A 22,190-nucleotide genomic window follows, 5' to 3' on the forward strand; every position below is an offset into this window, starting at 1 on the left:
CTCAGTCACAAACCTTTATAGATGCCACCGTATGCATAACTGACAGGACACTACCACTGTTAGGTACCTAAGACTCACGATTGTGGAAAGGGCCAGCACCAAGTCTTTCTAACATTTCTAACACTTACAGTGCATTTAAGCATTATTTTCATAATATTAATGGCTCCTTGACCTTCTTTCTGAACTCTGGAATGACACAGAATTTGACCCTGCGCTGTATGTGTGAATCACCTTCTGTATATTCATGTTTTACTTTGTCTGCCGTAAGAACGTGCATTCTGCTGGAATTCAATTCACCCATTCAGTTTTGCATAAACCAACATTGCTACTGCAGATGCAAACCCGTATGTGCATTAAATTATCTGCATTATGAAACGCTGCTGTCATTTTAGGCACTGGAGTGCTGTATGCTTGCTAATGACACAGCATTTTAAAAGCTAGCATTCCTAGGACACAATAAAACTCACTTGCACTTACTAGTCCTTCTATATGTCTTTTTCTGACATGGTTCTGAATTTATCATCCTTTGAAAGTATTTCAGAATTCACGCAAACTATTTTTCATGCCCTGCTGGGCAAGACAGTTTGTAAGAGACTGTGTTGAGATAGATGGTTTACAGTCATCCTTCAGATCATAAGAAAAGATAGATAGCTGGCTTTGTATCATTATTGATGTCAGCAATTAATATCATCTTAAGCATCAATGAAAATGATATAATTAACTTGCCAATTCAGACAAACTTGAATTTCTCCACTTTTCCTTCAATTCCCTACCCTGATTTATTTTAAGAAAAATTTGATCTCCACGTTCCTCTACTAAATGTTGAAAGGTAATAAATTTAGGGAATTGGAGCCTATGAGCCAGCAAAATGTCTTTTTATGGCAAAGTTGCTCACCCTTTGTAGAAAGCAAGTTATAATCCAACTGCTTCATTCACTTTTCAACAAGATTAGTGCTTTAGGAGGTACCACTCACATGTTCTTTGGAAGCTATAATGGAAAATGTGTAATTTTTTAAATAAAAAAACACTCTAGTTTGTATTTTGAAGACTTGTAGTGTTCTCAGAGAAGTCAACCTAGAGCCACTTAAAGCAAGAAAATAGATACTAGGTAGGGGATATGATTTGCATAAAATCTATTTATATTGCTCTGACACAAGAAAATATTCCCACTTTCAGGTCCCTTTATAGCCAGAGTGATATAGAAGCAAGCATAAATGAAAATTAGTTTTAATTTCCTACTTTTAGGAAATGAAAACAATGATGGTGGCTTGTTAATCTGTAAAAGTGGCAAGATCCACTGTGCATCTTTTCCCACAGTCAGATCTACTAAGATATGCTACTGCAAAACTTGCTAAAGTGCAAGTTTCTTTCAAAGAGACTGCTAAGATTCAATCCAGCCTCAAAAGGTTATCAGGATCTTTATATTTGCAGATATCCTATTTGTAGGATAAATTAACTTCACATAGGATTGTACTGGGACGTTAATTGTCTTCATAGCAGCTCATATGGTTTTGTGGTTCAGATCTGTGACCAAAACAGTGTTGATAACACAATAATGTTTTAGCTCTTGCTGAACAGTGCCAAGACTTTTGCTGTTTCTCGCTCTGCTCCCACAGTGAATAGACTGGGGGGTATGCAAGAGATTGAGAGGAGACACAATTAGCCAGATGACCTGAACTAACTAAAAAGATATTCCATGCCTTATACCATCACTCTCAGCAATAGAAAGGGAGAGGAGGAGGCTTAAGGGGGTTAGCCATCTTTTGCTCCAGAATAGGCTGGGCATCAGTCTATCCATGATGGGTGTGGAGTGATGGCCTTTCCGTCACTTGTTTTGTTGTGTTTTCTTTCTCTCTTCTTCCAGTTCTTCACTTATTAAACAATTTTTATCTCTATCTAGAAGTTTTCTGGCTTTTGCTTTTCTCTTCCTCTGTCTCGCTGGCAGTTGGGGAGAAGTAAGAGAGCAGCCACATGGTGCTTAGCTGCCTACTGGTGTTAACCCACAACAAGAACAATTCCTAGAGTCACACTACTTTTTAGAGAACCTGCAAACCTTCTACTTTGAATCAAAGTAAACTCAAAGGCTTGGTCAGCCATATGCGCTTACACAGAGGATGTAGGAGTGAAGTAATAACCTTCACAATAGTGATCCTCATGTAGAAGATTAATGAGATCTGGTAGGTGGAAGGCCAAGGCTGCAACCTAACTCTTCGCTTATGGGTGCAGGAAATACTTTATACATAATGCCTTACTCTCTGCAGCACATCTATTTCTCAGAGGCTGGTACCTGAAGGTTGGATTTACATTGCTGTTTATATTCAATATTCCAGATTAATAATACTGCCTAGCTGCTAAAGAGGGTAGCAAAATATCGCACTGTGCAAGTGTGACTTATTTAGCAATTCTGACACGCTTATTGCACAGAAATTCACTACAAGACTTTATGAACCACACGAGGTTAGCAGCAGCTAGGGGTACTGCCAAGAAACACTCCATCCTGCAGGAGCACCATTTATGATGGAAGTGACTATCCTCTGCACCCCAAGTTGGCATGCAGTTCTCCGCTCCCAGGGGGACAGCGGTACTGTGCTGCAGTTGCTGCAATCTTTCATTTGAAGAGAAAAAAAATAGTGAAACTCTAAGAAATGCAAGGTGCTAGTGCCAGCATTCTGTCTATAAGCATTTAAATTACAAGTTCTCCATGTAAAGAGGTTTCCATTTCCCTACAATCTCCCATTAATGAGTATTTCCCCCCCTCCTTCCTCTCTCAACTGTCATGTGTATACGCACATCAAAGAGCTTCATTTCAGTTCAGTGACGGATTAGGTGAAGGCTGCTCAATGACAGATACATGCTTCTAAGGCACCAGTTCCATTTTCAGAGGAATACAGGTTTCCAGGGGTATATCTGCAGAGGGGAACTATGCACATGAGTCTAACATACGTTCACCGCTGCTGTTTAGAAACTCCTTACTTCACCCACTGGCTCTCAGATTTTTGTAGGTCTTAAAACTTCCAGAGGAATTTGGTGCTGCATATGGAAAGCTGGACTGTTCTGATGCCCTCTTCAAACCCTCCAGTCCTCAGGTTTTCTGCACCATTAAGAAAGGTACGCAGGCACACAGGACGGCTCTCAGAGCAACTAGTGCGCTGTATGTGCAAAGCAGCATACAGAAAAGCACCTGCATGAGCAGAATATGGCATAAGGCCTGCCTCTTTCAAAACCCACATGCAGTTCAATGAGACTTTTCAAAACATTAGGCGCTTTTGAAAATGTTACAGCTGAAACCACAAATTGGTTTGTACTTGTATGGTGCATTAAGCACCTTCTGAATATGAAGCATCACATGAATTAAATATGCTTTTACGTGCACAAAGAAGGTGGAAGGAGGCTCTAAGTGGACGTTTCCCAGTTTTCTCACTGCTGTTGACACATTCCTTTATACTTTACTAAATAGACCCTATGCAGTGCCCAGTTCTGCCAGCTTCCTGATTTACTCAGGGGTGTGTGTGGCTGCAAGGTGAATGGCAGGGACCTGCTGAGGACTAACACTTCCCCAGGTGTGGGCTTTGCACACTGAACCATGTGGTGCTAATATCAGTCCCATACCATGACTTCCCTTCACCCACAAATCCATGGCTATTATTTGTGTGATTATGCCAAATTCTGTTTATAGAACATGCTCCATCATACAGTTGTCTAACAAACTCCTACTGTAACCCCCCATAAAGTAAGTCAATAGAGCCATACTCTTCCTTCCTTCCTTGCATTTTACATTACTATCTTGACTGACAGCTAGTACCTAAAACCTCCTTATCTAAATACCTGAGTTACTTAAGTAACCTTCATCTTTCTGTGCTTCTGTCTACTTTTTATCATTCTCACTTGTCTAATTATGTCTAAAGATGATTGTGAACTGCATGACGGTGTATTTTTATGTACTCCATGAAATGCTTAGTACAGTACCAGAACTCAGAAATGGCCTATTTGTAGAATATTTATCAGCACAGCATTAAATATCTTGAGCTCTACAGTTTACTTCACTTTCATATATATAAAATCCAGAAATACTGAAACACCCACTATGATAGGTAAATTGGACATAACTCCTTGCAGAACACATGCATGAAAGATCGATCTCTGATCAAATGACTGTAAAAAATTAAGGAGTCAAGTGAAATCATATGAATAATTCTTTTTTTTTTTTTTTTCACAAATCAAAACCTGTTCCTCTGGGACAAACTATATAAACTATATACTGTATATATATACTACATAATTCTGCCTTTCTCTAAAATTCTTTTAAAAAAGAAATAATAATAGTCAGTTACCCCGACACGTGATCAACATTTTCCTATTCAGAATTTTGTATATAACTATTTCCCCCCCAAAAAAACCCACTAGTATTTTTGCAGTACTTTCTGTAGTCTTTAGGTGCTAAATTAACAGCTGGAGAAAATATTCTCCTTGTATCTAACCAAAAAGCAGCCATAAATGTCCAAGTCTCCTGCATCCTTCAGAGATCGAGTTGATTAACCCTGTCTTGAACGGACCATTCCAGTAATTGGGAATGTAATCTCTAAGTTCATTCGAGTCTTTCTCTTGTGACCTGTCTACCAGGAATTTTGCTGATAATACCAATTTATTTCACTTAGGACAATGATTATTCCGTCAGTCATCAGGGAAAATTTTCAGTCACTGCAATGTGGTTTGAATTGAACTTTGTTTGACTCCTGCTGTGAATTATGCCCTGTAAAAAATACTCAGATTGGTACCATCAAATTAAAAAAAAATAGCCAGGAACTGAACATTCTCGTTTATGGATGCAGGGCAGAAAAACACCAGCAGGGAAACAGAGTTCAGGTTTGCAGGGGTTTGCAAGGGACTGTTATAAATATTAGTGAGGAAAAATATTTTAAAGTTATGAACAAATCCTTGGCAATGTCCTTTATGAAATGTTTCTGAGTAGTCAAGTGTGCAAGATAAAGCTGCACAGGTTGATTGAACTAGTACAAGCAGCAATTGTGAAATGAGTAATCCAAAGGCTTGCTGACCTTGGCAGCGTTACAGAAGCAATCTTTACGTAAGAATGAAGTGTTCTTAGATTATTTCTCCCAGTATATTAGGTTTCAAACATACTTTTACTTAACCTTTGTAAAGAGCTTTGAAATCCCCAGGTAAAAAGTGCTATGTCCAGTTACAAGAATAAAGTATGAAAATATATGCATCTTTCTGTCCCAACCATTACTTTCCTTGCACGTACATATTTACTGCTGATAATGCAAAGTAAATCCCATTGCCCTTATGCAAGATAGTTAAGCTCTGTTATGTCCTCTGGACATCAGCCAGGGCTCTCCAAATTACCATAGTTTTTTTAATATAGGCCCCTCTCTTTCTTTTAAAATTAAATTAGAGAAGTCATTTCCTAGGAAGGTGGGGTGAAAGTAACGGAAGAAAGGATACTAACTCCCAGGCCAAACTAGTCCTCCTTTGCTTACAGAGACTGTGCAAGCCTCCTTAGCCCAAGTTTGCAGAATTAGGGGTTGAACTGATTTGGATTAATTACAAGGAAAACAGGAGCTGCCAGCACAGGGGGAAAAGGATGCCATGACATTTAAAATGGCAATATTCACCAAAATAGGCTGATCATCACCTGAGGCACTGAGCAAGCCAAAGATCTCTGGGGCAGGAGGCATTTAAGAGCCCCCCAAAACCTCTCCTTAGCCTTTGTAAAACTAAAAGGGAACAAATAGGCAGAAAGACAGACACAGTGCACATGGTCTGAGTTCCACGGAATTTTTTTCCGAAGTAAGTATTTGTTTAATATCATTGCCATAAAGAATTTCAGGGCTCTAGGATGGAAGTCAAACTGTTCTCAAAGCTGACCACCCTACATACCTTTGCGTATTTCATGCGATTACTCAGCATTTCTCTGACTACTTCCATGTTACAAGCTAGATGTTATAAGCCACCTCATATTCAAGGTGGCTTAAACCATTTACATTCCCTACTTTCACCAGGTGTCATCTAAAATTATTGGTAAACAAAAGACTGGATCCAGTTTACCCAAATTTAAATATTTCTAAGAACTATCAATACTTATTACAAGAACCAGCAACTATTAAAGAGATTTATTTAAAATTCTGAAAGCAATTCACCTCTATATGGTCATTTTTTGTTTTTAACAGAGGCAATATTGAGTAGCTAAATTAAATACTAGTAACTCAATACGGAGACATACAGTACATGTCCTTAACTGCTTTTTCCCTGCCACTGCTTTTTTTTTTTTTTTTTTCCCATTCCTTTCCACTTCCTTGAGGCAGGCTCTATTTCCTTGCTACTTCCCTAAACCCTGAGAGCTCCCAGTCTGAGGCAACAGGCAACAGGTTTTTTACAACCGGTTCTAAGGTAACAGCAGTCAGAAAGCACTGCTTTGAAACAAAACAATTCACAAGTTTTCAAAAACCACTTCTCCACACTAATGAAGCACCTGAACCCTTACACTCCTGGCAGCACAGATCATCTGAAGGTCAGTCTGCGGCTCTAAAGCTAGATCTGAGCTTTTAGCATGGGATTTCTTCTCCCTTCAGCAATCCAACTGGCAGTTTTATGCCACTCTATAGCAGTGATTTTCTCTTAAACATTCATATGCATTACTCCCTCCATTTAAAGAAGCCTAAGAATGTGCTGCACTGGGGGAGGTGACGTGGAGATGACAACAGTAAGGAGAAGTATTTGGCTGATTCCAGGCCAGGTACCAGTAAACACCATTTTGGCTAGAATGTTTAAGTCTTCTAATAACATGTAGACAACATACCTGCTGATTCTTGGGAAGTATAGAAAAAATACTCTTTGCTGTCTCCCTACCATACTCATAAAAATAGCAGTTTTAAAGAAAAAACAATACAGATATGGATGCTATGGGTGAAATCCAGATTAGCCTTTCTGCAGCAATAGAATCCACAGAAGTAAATGGGAAGCAGGATTTCACCCTGTATTTTTTGATACTGCCCTCATCAGTAACGTGACTGTGGCTCTATAACGTAAATTATTATTCCAACAAAATATTAAGAATGCAGTCATCAATATACAAAAAAGTTACATTATGATTCATTTAAATGATATTAAGTAAAAACAGTAGCATCTTATACAGCAATTTGTTTACTCATGTTGAAGATATTCACAATATACTGCATTCACACGTAGCATACATACGTACACACATTTCCCACACAGTATACTGTGTGTGTTCAAATGCATAAGTAAACTTTGCTGAAGTCTTCAAAAATGACCATCTGCTACATGCACCGTATTTTGGTATCTCTGTATAGATGCTCTAAGTATGTACCATGGTTTCAATATTCAGTTCTTTATCCATTAACCTGGCCAGACCATCTGGACACCTTAATGAATCTATTAATGAATATCAATCCTCTAATCAGCACATGAAATCTCATAGGTACTCACCCTGCAAACTGGGCACTGCCAGTGACTACTGCTGTCTCTAAGCCTGAACTCATCAGACAAACACTTGGAATGATACACACGAAAACACAGGTCACATATCAACACCTCTCCAGGCAAATGGCATTCAAAACAATACCAGTCATGATTTTCTGTTTCCCAGTCCTACAAAAAATACAAAATATTTTGGTATGACATTCTGTCAAAATCTGCAGGAACTAAGAACAAAATTGATATGTCTTGAAATCCAGCAGCAATTAGACATTATAAACATTTTAAGAAGTGTATAATGTTTAAAAAACAGGGGAAAACCTACATGCTTAAAGTTCTTTATCAATTTAATACATACTAACTCCAATAGAAGTGAATGCCAAGTTTTAGTTTTTTCGAGTGTCTGATTTGTAACAATTTCAAATATGAGCTCTGTCCACAATGAAAAGTGGGTTTGCTTTCTAGCTTTGTGAAAATACTTCTGACTTCTCTGTATTAGACTACAAACAGAAGTTTGTGCACCTCAACAGACCATACCTATTTCCTAGGACTATCCCCTTGTTTTGATTGCTACAGTATATTTTCAACTGTAATTTTCTGAAGGGCGGTCCCTTCCAATCTTTACTCTTTTAAAACTGACAACTTTTCAGCATCAAAGTGTTGAGTTACAAGAAATAAATGAAATAGTGAACCTATTACTGCAAGAAATGTTTCTGTGAAGCAATCTCAATGCAATTCAAAAAAATTAGAAAATGTTTCACTTGCAGTGCCCAATAGCACTAGGCTTATTTCTGAAATGTTCTACAGAAGACAAAGGATATGGTTCTGCTGATGCACAGATGTCTTTAATACACTCTTCCTTGAAAATTCAGCCCCAACGGCCGAATTCTGACCTTTGAAACATGTGCACAAGCTTTGCTGAAGTAAATGAGAGCAGCATGCATATAATTTGGAGGCAGAATTTTGCTCTAGGAATCTATAGTACTAAATCCAAGCAGAATTGCCAGTGGCCACCAATACATGTTTGTTGCCTGAAATGCCACACTTTTCCCTACACTTAGAAGACAAAACCGCTGTCATATCTCAGATAAAACTCCCAATGCCTTTTCATGTCACATGTTAATTTTCAATGGGTTCAGATCTCTGAAAAAAATTACTCCTATTCTTCAATAAATTATCTTGATAAAAATCTGATCAAGCTACTTTTAACATCATGTTGTAAAGGTGGCCTTAGTAATTCCTACCAACTGCCAGAACTGGCATTTATCTGATTCTCATTTTCCCGTGCCTGGGAACTGGGGTCATTCAAGTCCTTGTGTGAGAGGTCTCCTCCAACAGAGCAGCGTAAGAAGTGCTACACAGAAGTGGCACTTCTAGCCCCTTACGCTGAAGAGCAGCTGTGTTGTGTACATAATTCAACTGACCAGAGCTCCCATGAATATAAGAGATTTAGGGACAGCCTCAATCCAGATCACCTACGCTTTTATATACCATGAATGCTGGACCGCAGGAGCAGTAAGTTTAGGGAAAAGAAAAAAACCAAAAACAAACAACCCTTAAGCAATGATTTCTGAACACAGAACTCTGTCCTCCTTTGTTGCTCAGATTAGTAGTGTAGCTTGACTCTTCTATCATGTCTCCTCATTTAATTTTACTTGCCAATTCTGTATATGTGAGAATAGCATAATAATACCACCAAATCTGGCTATAAAGAACACATCCTCATTTCACCAAAATCTCTCCCCTTCCACAAAGTCCAGTGGCAGTACACTTTGGGACCCCTTTCTTTATGATATTTTAGAAACAACTAAAGATACTGCATTGTCAATGTACTTGATTTTCCTGTAGACTGAGAAAAATCAGAATAAAGTATTGCTTTATATTTCTTTCATATTAACTGTAATAGTTATCTTCTTTATGAAACAAACAAACAAACAAAAAGATCAGATGGCAGTTAAGGGCCAATTAAGCAAGAAAAAGAATCAGTTTTGATTAAAGATCTATCCAGATAAAAATCAAAGAAGACCCCAATAGGTCCTGGCTATGGAGGAATTTCACCACAGAATCAGGATTCCAGGATTCTTAATTTTTTACTCATACTGGTTACTTATTGGTATATCCCAGATATTCCATTGTTAGGAAATATGCTGGCAAAGATATGTGGAATTTCATAAACAGACAGAAATATACTTGCTGGCAAGAAAAATCATACACTCAAGCCAGAAACCATGACATTAAATAAAACACCAGAAGAAGCTTCCTTCAGTATTCACACTGTAAAGTTTTGAAAACATCATTATTTCTAAATGTAATCACCCGGGTTTTTCACAGAAAAGATTTTTAGTTTAATGCAGTATATTTAGTGCATAAGTATATACAAAACATTCATTTGTGCAATATATTTGAAAAGTTAATAAAGACAATAAAAAAGGTACATAGCCCTTGTGAACAACTACCCTATTGACTTCAATAGCAAGGTCAGAAGCATTAATTTTGCTCCAACAGCAATGAAATGTTATTGCTTCTCTTGATTTACATAAGTTTGGATGGGAGCATAACGTGCTCCCGACACATTTCTTTCATGCAGGAGATCAGATTCTTTTAAATAGCTCAAACTGCCTGTCAGTGCTCGGGGTTGGACAGGTCAAAATTCTCCGCCAGCTGCAAACACGGTTAAGTCTGCAATTACAGAACACACCACCAGGTGTCACCAGCCACTCCGAAAAGGACTGATTAAAGGGCGACCATTGTAACAGCTTGAACTGTAACATGTGAGTAACCACTTCCAGCCCCCGGGAGAGAGAAAAAATCATCCAACTACATACATACATAATGTAGACTAAACTCAGAACTGGAAGTGATATGGATGATGGTGGTGGTTAATATAGTAAACTAAGCTATCCTAATGGAAGACAGAAACGTAATAGAAAATATGACAGAATTCAAAACCACATAGTGCAAAAATTGTTCACCTTGTTTTTTGCTGCTGTCTGGGAAAAAGGCTGCATACCGTAGGCCTTTCAAAATAAAAACAAAACAATCTTTGTATCTATACTGTAAGCCATCCGATTATCAGGATATACACAAGGCTAGAAAGAATTCATGCACAGTGACCAGGAAATCTGTTACTTCTAACATCTGGTTGCATACATTTCCTCCTGCGTTTCTGGAATGCTACCTAACACTTTCAACCACATTTTGTTTCTTTAGAATATCCCATGTACTTGTATCATTACAAGAACCCGACACCCATCTTCTTCCCCATACACACACCCACCACCAGGCCACCTTAAAAACTGTCAAGAATATTAATGATTGTTAATTAATGCACTCTTTTCGATACATAAACCTTCTTTGGGCATCTAAAAAAGATCCCTGTAACATAATTTACTGCTTAGGGAGTGGCCCCACCAAAAGCAAAGGTACACTTCGCTGCATATTATCAAAGATTAAGCTATCACTTTACCAATAAAACTCACACTCCTTAATTGTGTATAACAGGTGATGTATTTTCCTGGGGCCATGTGGAATGAAGGAAAGATCTCCCCCACAGCGCCTCGATTTGTCAATATCCTTACTTCCTGATGCTGGGCAGGGAAAGCCTCTTGGATCACCGTGCTGGCAGGTGACGGGGAATCCTCCGCCAGCAGCACCCGGTGGCCCAAGTTCAGCAGTTCAGCGGCACCCAGCGACTGGCCACAAGCCCCAGGAGGGAGTGGATTTGGCAGCAAAGCTGCACAGCTCAGATGTAACAGGAGGCCTTTCCCTTCGTTTTACTCAGCTGCCCGTTGCATTCGTAGATAGATGCATCAGCAGGGCGGCAAATGCCTGTTTGGGGGACTGGATTTAATAGCCAAAGAGCTATGCTCTGTTAAGCAGAGTGGGATCTTGCAGTGATATGGGTCACTTGTGGTCACTTGCTCTTTATATTCAAATCAAACATTTTATCATAAAGGTCACTTTGCACTGACATAAATAGTTGACATTTTTCAGCAACATGAATGAAACAATACAATAATTTCAAAAATACAGCTTAATTTATGACCGACACATAAGCTTACTTTTTTTGTGATTTGGCTTAAGTAGGTTGTCTTAAAGCAAATACCTAAATTTATTCTGAAAGTACAGAAAAATAATATGGGACAGAAAATGTCAGGCTATCCAGAAAGAACATTTGACAATTTAAATACAGATAAACCCAACAGAAAGGAATGAATCATCATGTCGTAGCCTTTACTGTAGAATAAAATATATAGTTGTTGTCAAGGAAAGAATAATTTTAGTGCATAAAGAAAATGTCCATTATAATGCAAATGTACATGGAAAAGAAATGCTTACTCATTAGTAATGGAGATTTACTTAGCTGTAATTGAAATAGGGAATCTGTATGTTGGAGAATGTGACATCCTGCTGTACAATTAGCATACCATTAAGTAGGAGATGTGAAGTACATACTAAGAGTAAAATTAACAATAACTTAGAGGTCACAATTGTAAGTATTAAGTCACTTCCATACCTCAGAAGTCCATAATCATTATTAAAAAAAAAAAAGATGTAAAAACAATTAGTAAATTTTTGTTTACCTATAAATTATATGTAGGCATTGCACATGAAAACATTATAACCTCCTTTCTCAGACTTTGTCTAGAAGGACCACTTTGCCTTTTCATAATGCACATTCCATTAACATAGCTCATTTCTTACCTGTTAATCTGTTTTCTCCAAGTCCCTTAATGGTAGCCCAGATACTCGGTATTAAGTCACTCTACTATCAGGTGGAGAGAGGAAAAGGGAGGGGGGGAAAAAGGCAAAACTCTATTCATGAAACTCCCCTTTACGGGGATTTGCTGGTTTCATACTGTTGAATTAGATTTCCCAAACCATCCAAATTATGGATATCCTTTGGACCCAACTAGTAAGCTAAAAAAAAGAAAAGGATCACATAGATGGGAAAAACAATTTTAAGTCAGTTATCTCTTTGGCACAATCATGTTTATTTATGAACAGTATACATACAGTTCTGTTGTCCTAAATTCAACATGACGCAAATGAAGGAAAGCATGTTCCATGGAGCTCATGGTTCCCAGCATTTCCTGTGTGGCACTTGTTCCATAGCACTCTTTAGACTTTTTTTTTTTTTCCCCCCAGGTGTTCTGTTTCAAGTCCTTCTGCAGAGTTTCTTTGCTTCTTACATACACGCTGCTGTGGTGTTTCTCTGTATCTCTCATCCACACTCACCCACACACGGCTCCTTCCAGATCACCGGCTTTTCATTCAGACACACCTGTGCGCAACTCATGGTCAGCCCTGTGTAGTGTCTATACTTTAACAGATCCTAGAGCTCTAGCTGTCTAGCAGATAAAGAACAGTTTTTCACATTTAGTCTAAAGGGAAGAGTATTAGCAGATACAGAGTGTATTTCACCTACTTTGTATCATAACAACACTTTTGGTCTGACACAGTGGTGGAATCCAGAATGGCAGCAAGGTCTGTGCTGGCAGAAAAATACATTTACTAAATATAAACTATTTAATAGTAGTATTAATAATAGTATTTATAGTAGTATTTGCATGCCACATATATTTCAAGACATTTTCAGATCACCAACCCAAAATTTGAGTGTAATCCTTTCCTGACTATTTCATAACCCCTTAGGAAACTGAAAAGGATCTGAAAGAATGAGTTCCTGCCATTTCTCAGATTCTCATTTCTTTGACATCTCATAAGATAGGCCATGCCCAATTTGAAGATACTATTTCTGAGGCAAATGTTCTGGATTCTGTATTTTAGGATTTGGGAACAGCCATAAGGAGCACTTCTTCCTCCTCTCCCCACCTTCATCAGTTTTAATATCAGAGTTCTTCCAATTTTCCCACCTTCACCTAAGAGGGAAACTTTTAAAAACTTGGATCCTGCTGTTAAGGTTTCTTTGCTGGCTTTCAGTAACTCTTCACTGAAACCCAACAAAGTTGACTACTGGTCCATATCAAGTAGACAGATACATTGAAAGAAATGCCTCCCACAAAAATTACACGTTACTTTTTTCACATCTTTAATTTTGCTTTGGGTTTTGCAACCTGCATCTATCATCACCTGCTGTTGGGAAGTAATTGCTATCTTCTGTACTTAATCTTCCGTATTTCAAACTTTCTGCTTTAAATGAGAAGCCTTTATTGTAACAACAAGTGGTGGCAGTGCATTCTAGCATGGGTGTATCAACCATACTATCACTTTTGTCTCGTATCCGAGCCGTCTCCTTAAGAGGTCTCAGAATATGTCACAGGAACCTATGCCCCCATTCGCATTAAACAAAGCAGCATCTATTTCTTTCTAAACACATTCTCTACTCCTAATCAATCAGTTCCTTTCTGTCTTTTTCAGGCAGCATGTTCCTATCAAAGCTTTCTGGATGAGACACGAGCTTTACTATTGCTAACTGTTAAAACTTTGCAGTGCATTTTGCAGTCTTTATGACTCCCGAATATAACGAACTGCTGTGGGTATGCACTACCTATGTGCACTCCCGTTCTCCAGTATAAAACCTTAAGGAAATGCTTCTTACTTACACGTTTGCTGTAAATAGCTACTGCACACCACTGAAATTATTTGTCTGTTCACCAACACTTCTCTCAAAGTGTAAATACCAGAACCTGTGCCCCATCCAAAACACAGTCTTAAACAGGCTCAGACAAGAGCAGTTGTAAGAGTCCTTAAGAACCACGGAAATGCTAAACTGTGCTCAGCTTTGAAAAGTCTCTCCTTGCCCACCTATCCACTGCTTTTGCAATCCTGCTGAACTTCCAAGTAACTACTCTGTAATAAGAGATTTACAAACTGTGGCTGTTTATCTGTAGAGCTGGACAGACTGGAGTAAGGCTTTTTCAGAGGAAGACTAGCATGCACCTTGTACATGCACACTGGCCTTTTTTAAACAGACTATGTCTTGTCGGGTACAGTAGCTAATAAGAAATCTTCAGCTTATCATGGATCTCTGGCAGAAGTATTGGTTTTCACTCAGACACTAGCATGCATCAAATACTACCTGGGTCAAACAAACATAATGTGTCACGGAACACCATTCCCAGTATTTTTTCAAACACAGTGGGGATACTGTGTATGCTTTTTTTGCCAGAGTTCTGTGCCTGCTGTGAGGGCAGTCCTCCTCCTGCCCTTTGGGTCAGCCTTCTCTTCATGCCACAACATCCCTGGCTCCACCTGTTCCTTAGCAAGCATGAATCCTCTCGTAAACTTGCTCTCAGTAGCCCACTGAATCCGCTTTTATCTTTTCATCAGAATGACAGGTTAGGCTCCGAACTGAGGAAGGCATAATTAATTCCTTGATGGCTCAGAGAACTTACTCCATCTTTGAAGCACGTAAATGTGAACTAGCTGTTTATTTCCCTTTTGTCATTGCTGTACAGGATCCATACTTGATCAGGATGATTGCTTTACAATGATAAAGTTTCTTAGATCAGCCCATGTTTTACATTTAATGTTAGAGCAATGCATTAGAGTAAATCCAGCATCAAAAGAAGCTTATTTTCTCCCCTGTAGTTTCCTTGCATGTATGTATTTACTAGATACACTGCCTCCTGTTTTGCATTTATTTTTTTCCTACTGCTTTTGCTCATCAAAAGTGCTCAGCAAATAAACAAGCATCCATCTCTCCTTCAAAGCCAAAAAGATTTCAGCAGCTAGAAATCCTTTATGAAAATTGTTTCACTTCATTTTTTCCTTCCTTTTCTAGAAAACTACCACAGCAGGTAGCTACAACGATGTGTGCTCTTACAGACAGGAAAATCTATCCATTGTAAATCAGTTGCCTTTATAGATCCTTTCCTTTGATGACCTGAAAAAAATGGATTTCCATAAACTGACTGTAGGACACTTAGCAGGTATTCATTACTCATATTTTATCACAAAGAAATCCAAAGCAATTAGGAGTTCATATGTCCTTACAACTACCTAGACATCTGCTTAATTTCAGGTTTGTTTATTTATTATTGTCAAGATTTTCACAATTGGTTTTTTACATTGTTTCTGATTTCTCTCATCTCAGAAATCAGTTTTATTCTATAAAGAACCAACACAAGATCATCAGTCAGGAGACAGACCAAATTCTCCTTCTCTGTAGTGCATATCAAACAGACCTATTTATAGGCTCATGATAATCCATTTCAATTTTCTTCACTGATAAAAGCTTCCTCTTCTGATGCACTGATGCAAGAAGACTCAGGTTCTGCAGTGAATTCCACAGCCTCTCAGCACACTTTTGTCCTTCTTTCATTGAGTTTAGTCTGCAAGCCTAAGGTTGTCTAATTAATTTATTGCCAGTTTATCTTAGAAGTTGTCTGTTTCTGGCAGAAAACACCAAAGTCTTCTCTGGATCCCTGCCAAGACAGGTAGATTTTTATTCCCTCTCCTACCCTGCAGTTATGTTCTGGACAATTCAGGGTGATAGAACCCAAAATACAGAGCCAGTCTCTAGCTCCCAGAGCTAAAGGAGAAGTAAAATTTTTCAATAAGTGTAGTAGCATGCCAGCAGCCAAAATGACTGCTAAACCCCCCGTCATGCTTATCTCCTCAGCCTACGAGCTGTGTTCGTGAAGTAATGAATAAACCTCAGTTTCCCTCCCAAGAAGATCACGTTTGGGTAGCAGTAGTTTACACTATTTGAGGTGAGACAATACAAGTATTCTCCTCCAGGATATCAGAAATAGCAAATAGTTTCCAATGAACATATTCTTTTTTGTTTCTTCGCATTCCAAGTGAGTTCAAGCTTAATAGGAACTTTCAACTTGATCTCCTCAGAAACTGGATTCGCTTCTGCTGTTAACATCACCATTTTTTACATAGATTGAGCCAAGTGGAGGTTTGTAGGCTATTTTGATGAGGGAGATAAATCAGTGACGCAGTGAGGTATTTATTCAGTGCAATGCCTTTTATTTCCACATTACATGCATGAAGGTTTTGTTCCCCTAGAAAGAGGATGAATCCACACCAGAAAGAAACCATGTCTTTGCTTGTAGTTCCAAGTGTCCTTCCAAGACTTGTGCCCAAAGGGGGTCTCCCTCCCCTTTTCTTTCTTAAAATGTTTATATTGCTTCTCTGGCCTTATTTTCTTCATGGGATTTTGTAGTATTTTTCTAGGTTAATGCTTCTCCACACAGAAACATTTTATCTGAACCAACAGTTGAACGTCCTACACTCTTCACTTAAATTATCAACTTCTTCTCCATGTTCCCTGTGCTGCATGTGTGGCTGGTATTGTTTCAGCTGTCAGTGGCATGAGGGCTACATTTATTGTGAATAGAACACGAATATCAATAAGACTATCATCATCAGCGAAGTCTCATTCAGTGACCAGCATGACATAATAATGGAAGACTCAAAACAGTTGCCAGAGTTGCAGAGCATTTTGAACCCACAAAGTTAATAAAAACTACACTACTAGGTCAGGGTTGGCACAAAAGAGATGGAAAAAACCCAAGACGCATGTTTTTGGAACAAACTCAAGATGGACTGAAATATGTCATCTAGTCTATTAGCATAACTTAAGTCCCATGATGGAAGCTTTATTGACTATTTTACTTCAAACCTGTAAGTAAATTATCATTCCTCAAAACATGCTTTCAATCAGAAGACAAATTTTGTAAAATCTGTGAACATCATCAGTATCTCAACTCCAGAACAGTGACTGAAAGCCTCAAACAAGAATACAGCATTACCTTGACTGAATTTTTAAAAGTCAAGTTGGCAAATCTGAAAGAGCCAAATGAAGATGCTGATGAGGTTGTTTTACAAGTATAAAAGAAGCATCATCACTTAGGTGTATGCAATAAGATGCATTTTACTAGTGTCATCCTCAGCAATATGAAGATCCTCCAAACAGTGTGAGCTCCTTTTTTTAGGGGATGAAAAATAAGGATGAGCAGAGGAGAGGGAAGAAATACTCCTGAAGAGAAAAAACAAGATGAGAAAAGGAATCTAGAGAATTGTTCATGACTCTCAACCCATCTGGAGACAGGAAAATCCACTGAAACAGCAGTGAAGCCATTCTCATAAGCTGCATGCTAATTGCCTTAATGCAAAGACAAAGGAGGGTCTTGGCTTCGATACAGCAAGAATTTCTCATCCACAAGGTGGGAGTTCAGAATTCTAATTTGTTTCTCAAGGACAAAATAGCCTATGCTTTGATTTGGCAATTTGAAAATATTTGCTTTCTGAACTTTCACAAATCCACAGCAGGATATTACACCAGTGCACGCTAATTTTTTGTTTATATAAGCATTTATTCAAATAATTGTATTTAAATATTTAAATATCTAACTATTAATTACAATAATTTTACACTAGTGCACTGTTGTGATAGTAACTTGCAAGAAAAATCATTGCTATTAGCACACTGTGGGTTAACGTGGTGGCAGCCTCTTGGCAAAACAAGCTCTGAATGATGGGACTTTAGAGGATGGAAAGGTAGAAAAGAAAGATTCAAAGAGTTCCAGAAGCTCATTTCCCTTGAGTGCTCGCACATGACCAGACTGTTATGTGGCCTGACCCTCAGAGCCTCCTCATACTCTCCCTGAGGTGTGGAATAAGAGATGGAATCAGTCTGAACTTTTCTGTCCCACAGGACCATTCATTAACTCTTTGCATCAGTGAATCACCAAATGTAAAGAACACTGGTACTTTCACAGTAATTAGGAATCTACCTGGAATGCTGCAGCTGGAAAATCCTCGATTTGTTACAATACGTTAGAAATAGTAAATAGCATGGTTTGGGCTATGCTTGGCTTTGGATCAGTGAATTCACACAGGACTTCAGATTAAAGGCAATACGGATGGGTAAGACAAATGGAGAATTTTTTAAACACTGAAGGAGATTTTTCTTCATTTGGTGTGACATGTTCTTCCTCTTTGTGCACTCTAGTTGTGTGAGCTTTCAAGATGAAGGCACTGGCTGTCACTATTACTGTTTCATATTATCCTTCTGCTCCTAACAGAAATGAATGGGATGCACATTAAAACCATTCCTCAACCTAGTTAGTTAGAAGCCGCTAGCTTGCTAGCAGTAACTGGTAGCTATGCAGATTGTTTCTGGTTTGTGGTTTGGTTTTGTTTTTTTTTTATTTAAAGTGTGTTTTATGTTCAGAAAAGATTCAAACCCTCACAATGACCATTCTTAAGCTTTTTATCATTATCTTCATATTTATGGAGACTCAAGATGACATAGCCAGTTCAAAAAACAGCTCCTGGCTACCAACACTGACCTAGCATGGAAAAATCAATATAATTACAAAAGCAATAAAGCATGGCAAGTAAGGAACCCAGCCTTTGTTCAATCTAAAGCAATTTAGATTAACAGAAATGTAACAGCCAAAATACTCCCTTCTCATAGATTGATCCTAGCAAAATTGAACCTGCAATACATCAAATCACAATAATTACTGGGTGTGAGCCTAAGGTCACTAGGGTTAACAAAATCACCTTCAAAACTCACAGTGCTGGCAGTGGGTTATAACGAAGGTTAAAATGATGGGAAAGCAGACAGAGTGAAGAGATGGATTATTCAGGCAGCCTTGCAACTTGAAAGTATCCGGAATCGCTTTGAGCATGCACCAGTACTTTCTAGATATAAAATATCAGAAAATCCCCAGTAATCAGTTCGCAAGTTATAAATACATGGGTGTGTTGGGAAAAAGCAGATTCTATTTTGAATGTTTTCTGAAAACAGGAAAGCAAGCAAACTACCCCTCCAAATAGCACGTGCTCCACTAAACTAAAGAATTAGAGGAAAGAATTGGAGAGGCATTCATTTAGACATGGAGAGGACCAAATGCACAGGAAAATGACTAACTAAACCTCAAAGTCAAACTTAACTAGCCAGGAGAGTTACTGGCTCTTTACATAATCAATTAAATGATCAGAAAATAGAAATCTGTAAAAGAGTAACTTCTTGAAAGCATCATAACTTTGTATGTATTTTGTTAGTGAAGAAATAGTACAAAGTGCCTTAAATATGAAGCCTCACTCTTTGTACCTCATTAGAGAATTTGGCCACTGTGAACCAACTTTAAACCACAGCAGTGTTATGAGATATGTTGGATTCAGATGCAAACAATGAACCCGTGTTACTAACACATCTCCATCTCAGAAGAGCACAATATTGTTTGGCTTTATGAATACATGCACATTGAAATTATACATTCATAATGCCTCTCTCTGGGTCAGTGCAGTTTTATGATTTTAATCATGAGAAGAAGAATTAGTATGTTAAATGCTCAAAATAGCTCCATGCACACTGTAGAAAAATCACAAAATAAGTAAATGAGTAAGACTAACTCTAAGAACTGTACCTTACCCCCCCCCATAAAACTACATTACATTGGTGCTTTAATTTGATTTCTTTCACTGGGATTAGACTGAGCACTATTTTACACAGATAAAAATACATAAAAATCATGACATAACTGAAAATAGAAACCAATAGGTAAGGAGAGTCATGATTCTTTTCCTCAAGAACTACATTATCCCTTCTACTTTATCAAATGCATTGAAAACATAGTTAACAACACTGATTTGCAATTTTTTTCCTAAACCTGAAAAGCAAGGAGATACTTTCTTTCATGTTGATAATAAATAACGCCTCCAAATTCCGCAAGTTCTGTGAGAAATAGAAATAAGGCTTTTAGAAAGAGAAAGTAAACTTCCATTACCAGATTTCAGGACTGATATTTCCCTTGCAAGGCAAGAAGCTGCAGAGAATTTGTTGAATTGCATAATAATGGCATCGACAAACTGTGAAAATGCAAAATTCCTAACTAAAATCCTAGATACCAATTGAAAATAATTTCTTCTCTCATGATAAGGAAGTCTGTAAGATGAGAACACATTCTGAAAATGTGCAATACATCTGTATAGACGGCAAATAAGTGAATATCTGCACAAGAACCAGAGGTATAATATCTGCAGCGAAGTTCTTGTATAGGTACCAACCCTTACATATCACTTGGAACACAGTATATTTGGCAACAGACTCCAAATTTTTAAACTTAGTAACTTATATAAAAATATTTCTCCCACATATATCTGAGAGAAAAAGTGAACAATTTCATACTCTTTTAAATCTGATCATTCTTTTCCCCAGTTTTTCAGAATATTAATTTTCATATTCATTTTGGAAGGACCTCCTGATGCCCTCAAACTGTTTTGTCTTTGCACCTCAGCTTGTTCTTTTGTATATCTCTAAATATGAGATTTTGCTTCATTTTTTTACCACAGCTTCAACATCCTGGTAGAACAATGACAGCTAAGTAGCATAATTTTTTTAACACATTCCTCTGAAGGCTAAGAGTAACCCTATCAGAGATGGTGTCCTTACTGCATAGATCTATCATCATGTCAATCTATTGGATAGGGCAAATGTTTGGAAACATGTAAGCAAGCACCATAGATTATCTAATGAATCTTTTCCAAATAGAGCTGTGTTTTCATAATCAGTATACTTTCAATTATTGTTACTATTTATCAATCAGTCCACAGTCATCGTTCAAACCAGTACTTCCAGGACTTGTGGCAGTGTTTAGTCAGGCATCTATGTAAGTAACAGATACAGGTGCTCAGCAGTTCCATGGCCCAGGCCAGTAATTTATTTACTTGAATATGGATTTAAAATGCTAAGATTTAGATCTAAAACTTCAAAAATATAAGAAACATAAAGCAAATACTCAAATAATGGAGGGAGGGATGACAAGAATGTGTCCCTTTCCTAACTCTTTGAAACAGCTGGTCCTTACTGACTTCCACTGTGGTGCCAGTAAACAAGCCAAATCCAAGGGCATTCTTGATCTGCTGTCAATAGGTGGTGGATCGGTTCTCAGGTCTTTCAGCTTCACATTATGAGCTTTCCAAGTTCCTGTAGTACCAGTCAAAGGGAGTTTGACAATTGGATCAAGGGTCTGTCTGTAAGGGCTAAAGTTTGATAAGCCTGAAATCCCTGTTCCAACATCAACAGCCCTATTTCAGAGAGTTCTATCACCTACAAGTGGATCTCCAAAAAGACGCCTGTGTGTTTGTCCTTACTCAAATGTAACTCGAGCTGATGGTTCAACAGTCATTAGTACCAGATCTCAGCAGTACTGAATTACAAAGAACTACAAATTGCATCTCAATCAAGTGCAGACAAAGCATCTGTAGAACTACCCAGTGTGTCCAATGTAGAGAACATGCCAAACTTCATGGTTTTGCACCAGTTGTGGAAGAATGGAGAATACCTGATCTGATGTGGAGTGATGACAATGACACTTTGTTACTCATTAAAAATTTTTGAATAAAAGAACAAAGAGAATGACTTTATAGCAAGTCAGTGTGTTTTCCTTCATCTGTCTGCAGCATTTTGATTCAAGGATCAAGAAGTTGGAGGCTGGGGAAGTTGAAACATGGCCTGGATCAGAAGCTGATTCCTATTTTTGCATAAAACTGTTTAGTCAAGTGCACACTGGTGTTCTGAACAACTAAGATAGCCATCAGCCGTATGGTCACAGCACAATGCATCAGTGATTAGCAGTCATGCTGAAAATACAGTCAATACTTCCAACCAAAGGGCTATTCACAATGTGACTTAAGCAGCATTTTCCATCAAGTCAAAGACAACTCTTTTCATTCAGAGATAAAATAATTAATGTAATTCCAATGACTCACTGGGAATGTACATGCTGGTTATCTTATAGACAAAT

At 38.1% G+C, this 22,190-nt stretch overlaps 1 protein-coding gene across 7 annotated transcripts in view; it reads right to left on the reverse strand.

Moving 5' to 3' along the window:
- Positions 1 to 22,190, reverse strand: part of ZMYND11 (zinc finger MYND-type containing 11) — a 107,460-nt gene that overhangs the window by 20,628 nt on the left and 64,642 nt on the right. For 3 of the 7 annotated variants that reach the window (XM_040589675.1, XM_040589672.1, XM_040589673.1), the window contains exons 4-5: positions 10,428 to 10,472; positions 7,468 to 7,629 (exon numbers count right to left, since the gene is read on the reverse strand). The exons of 1 other annotated variant lie outside the window; for it this stretch is intronic. In XM_040589675.1, the coding sequence (XP_040445609.1) occupies positions 7,468 to 7,629; positions 10,428 to 10,472 (207 nt within the window). The remainder of the gene's footprint in view (positions 1 to 7,467; positions 7,630 to 10,427; positions 10,473 to 22,190) is intronic. 3 more of the 7 variants (XM_040589676.1, XM_040589674.1, XM_040589677.1) reach the window with 2 other exon arrangements.

Source organism: Falco naumanni, chromosome 4 (assembly GCF_017639655.2).
Source record: "Falco naumanni isolate bFalNau1 chromosome 4, bFalNau1.pat, whole genome shotgun sequence".
NCBI lineage: Eukaryota > Metazoa > Chordata > Aves > Falconiformes > Falconidae > Falco > Falco naumanni.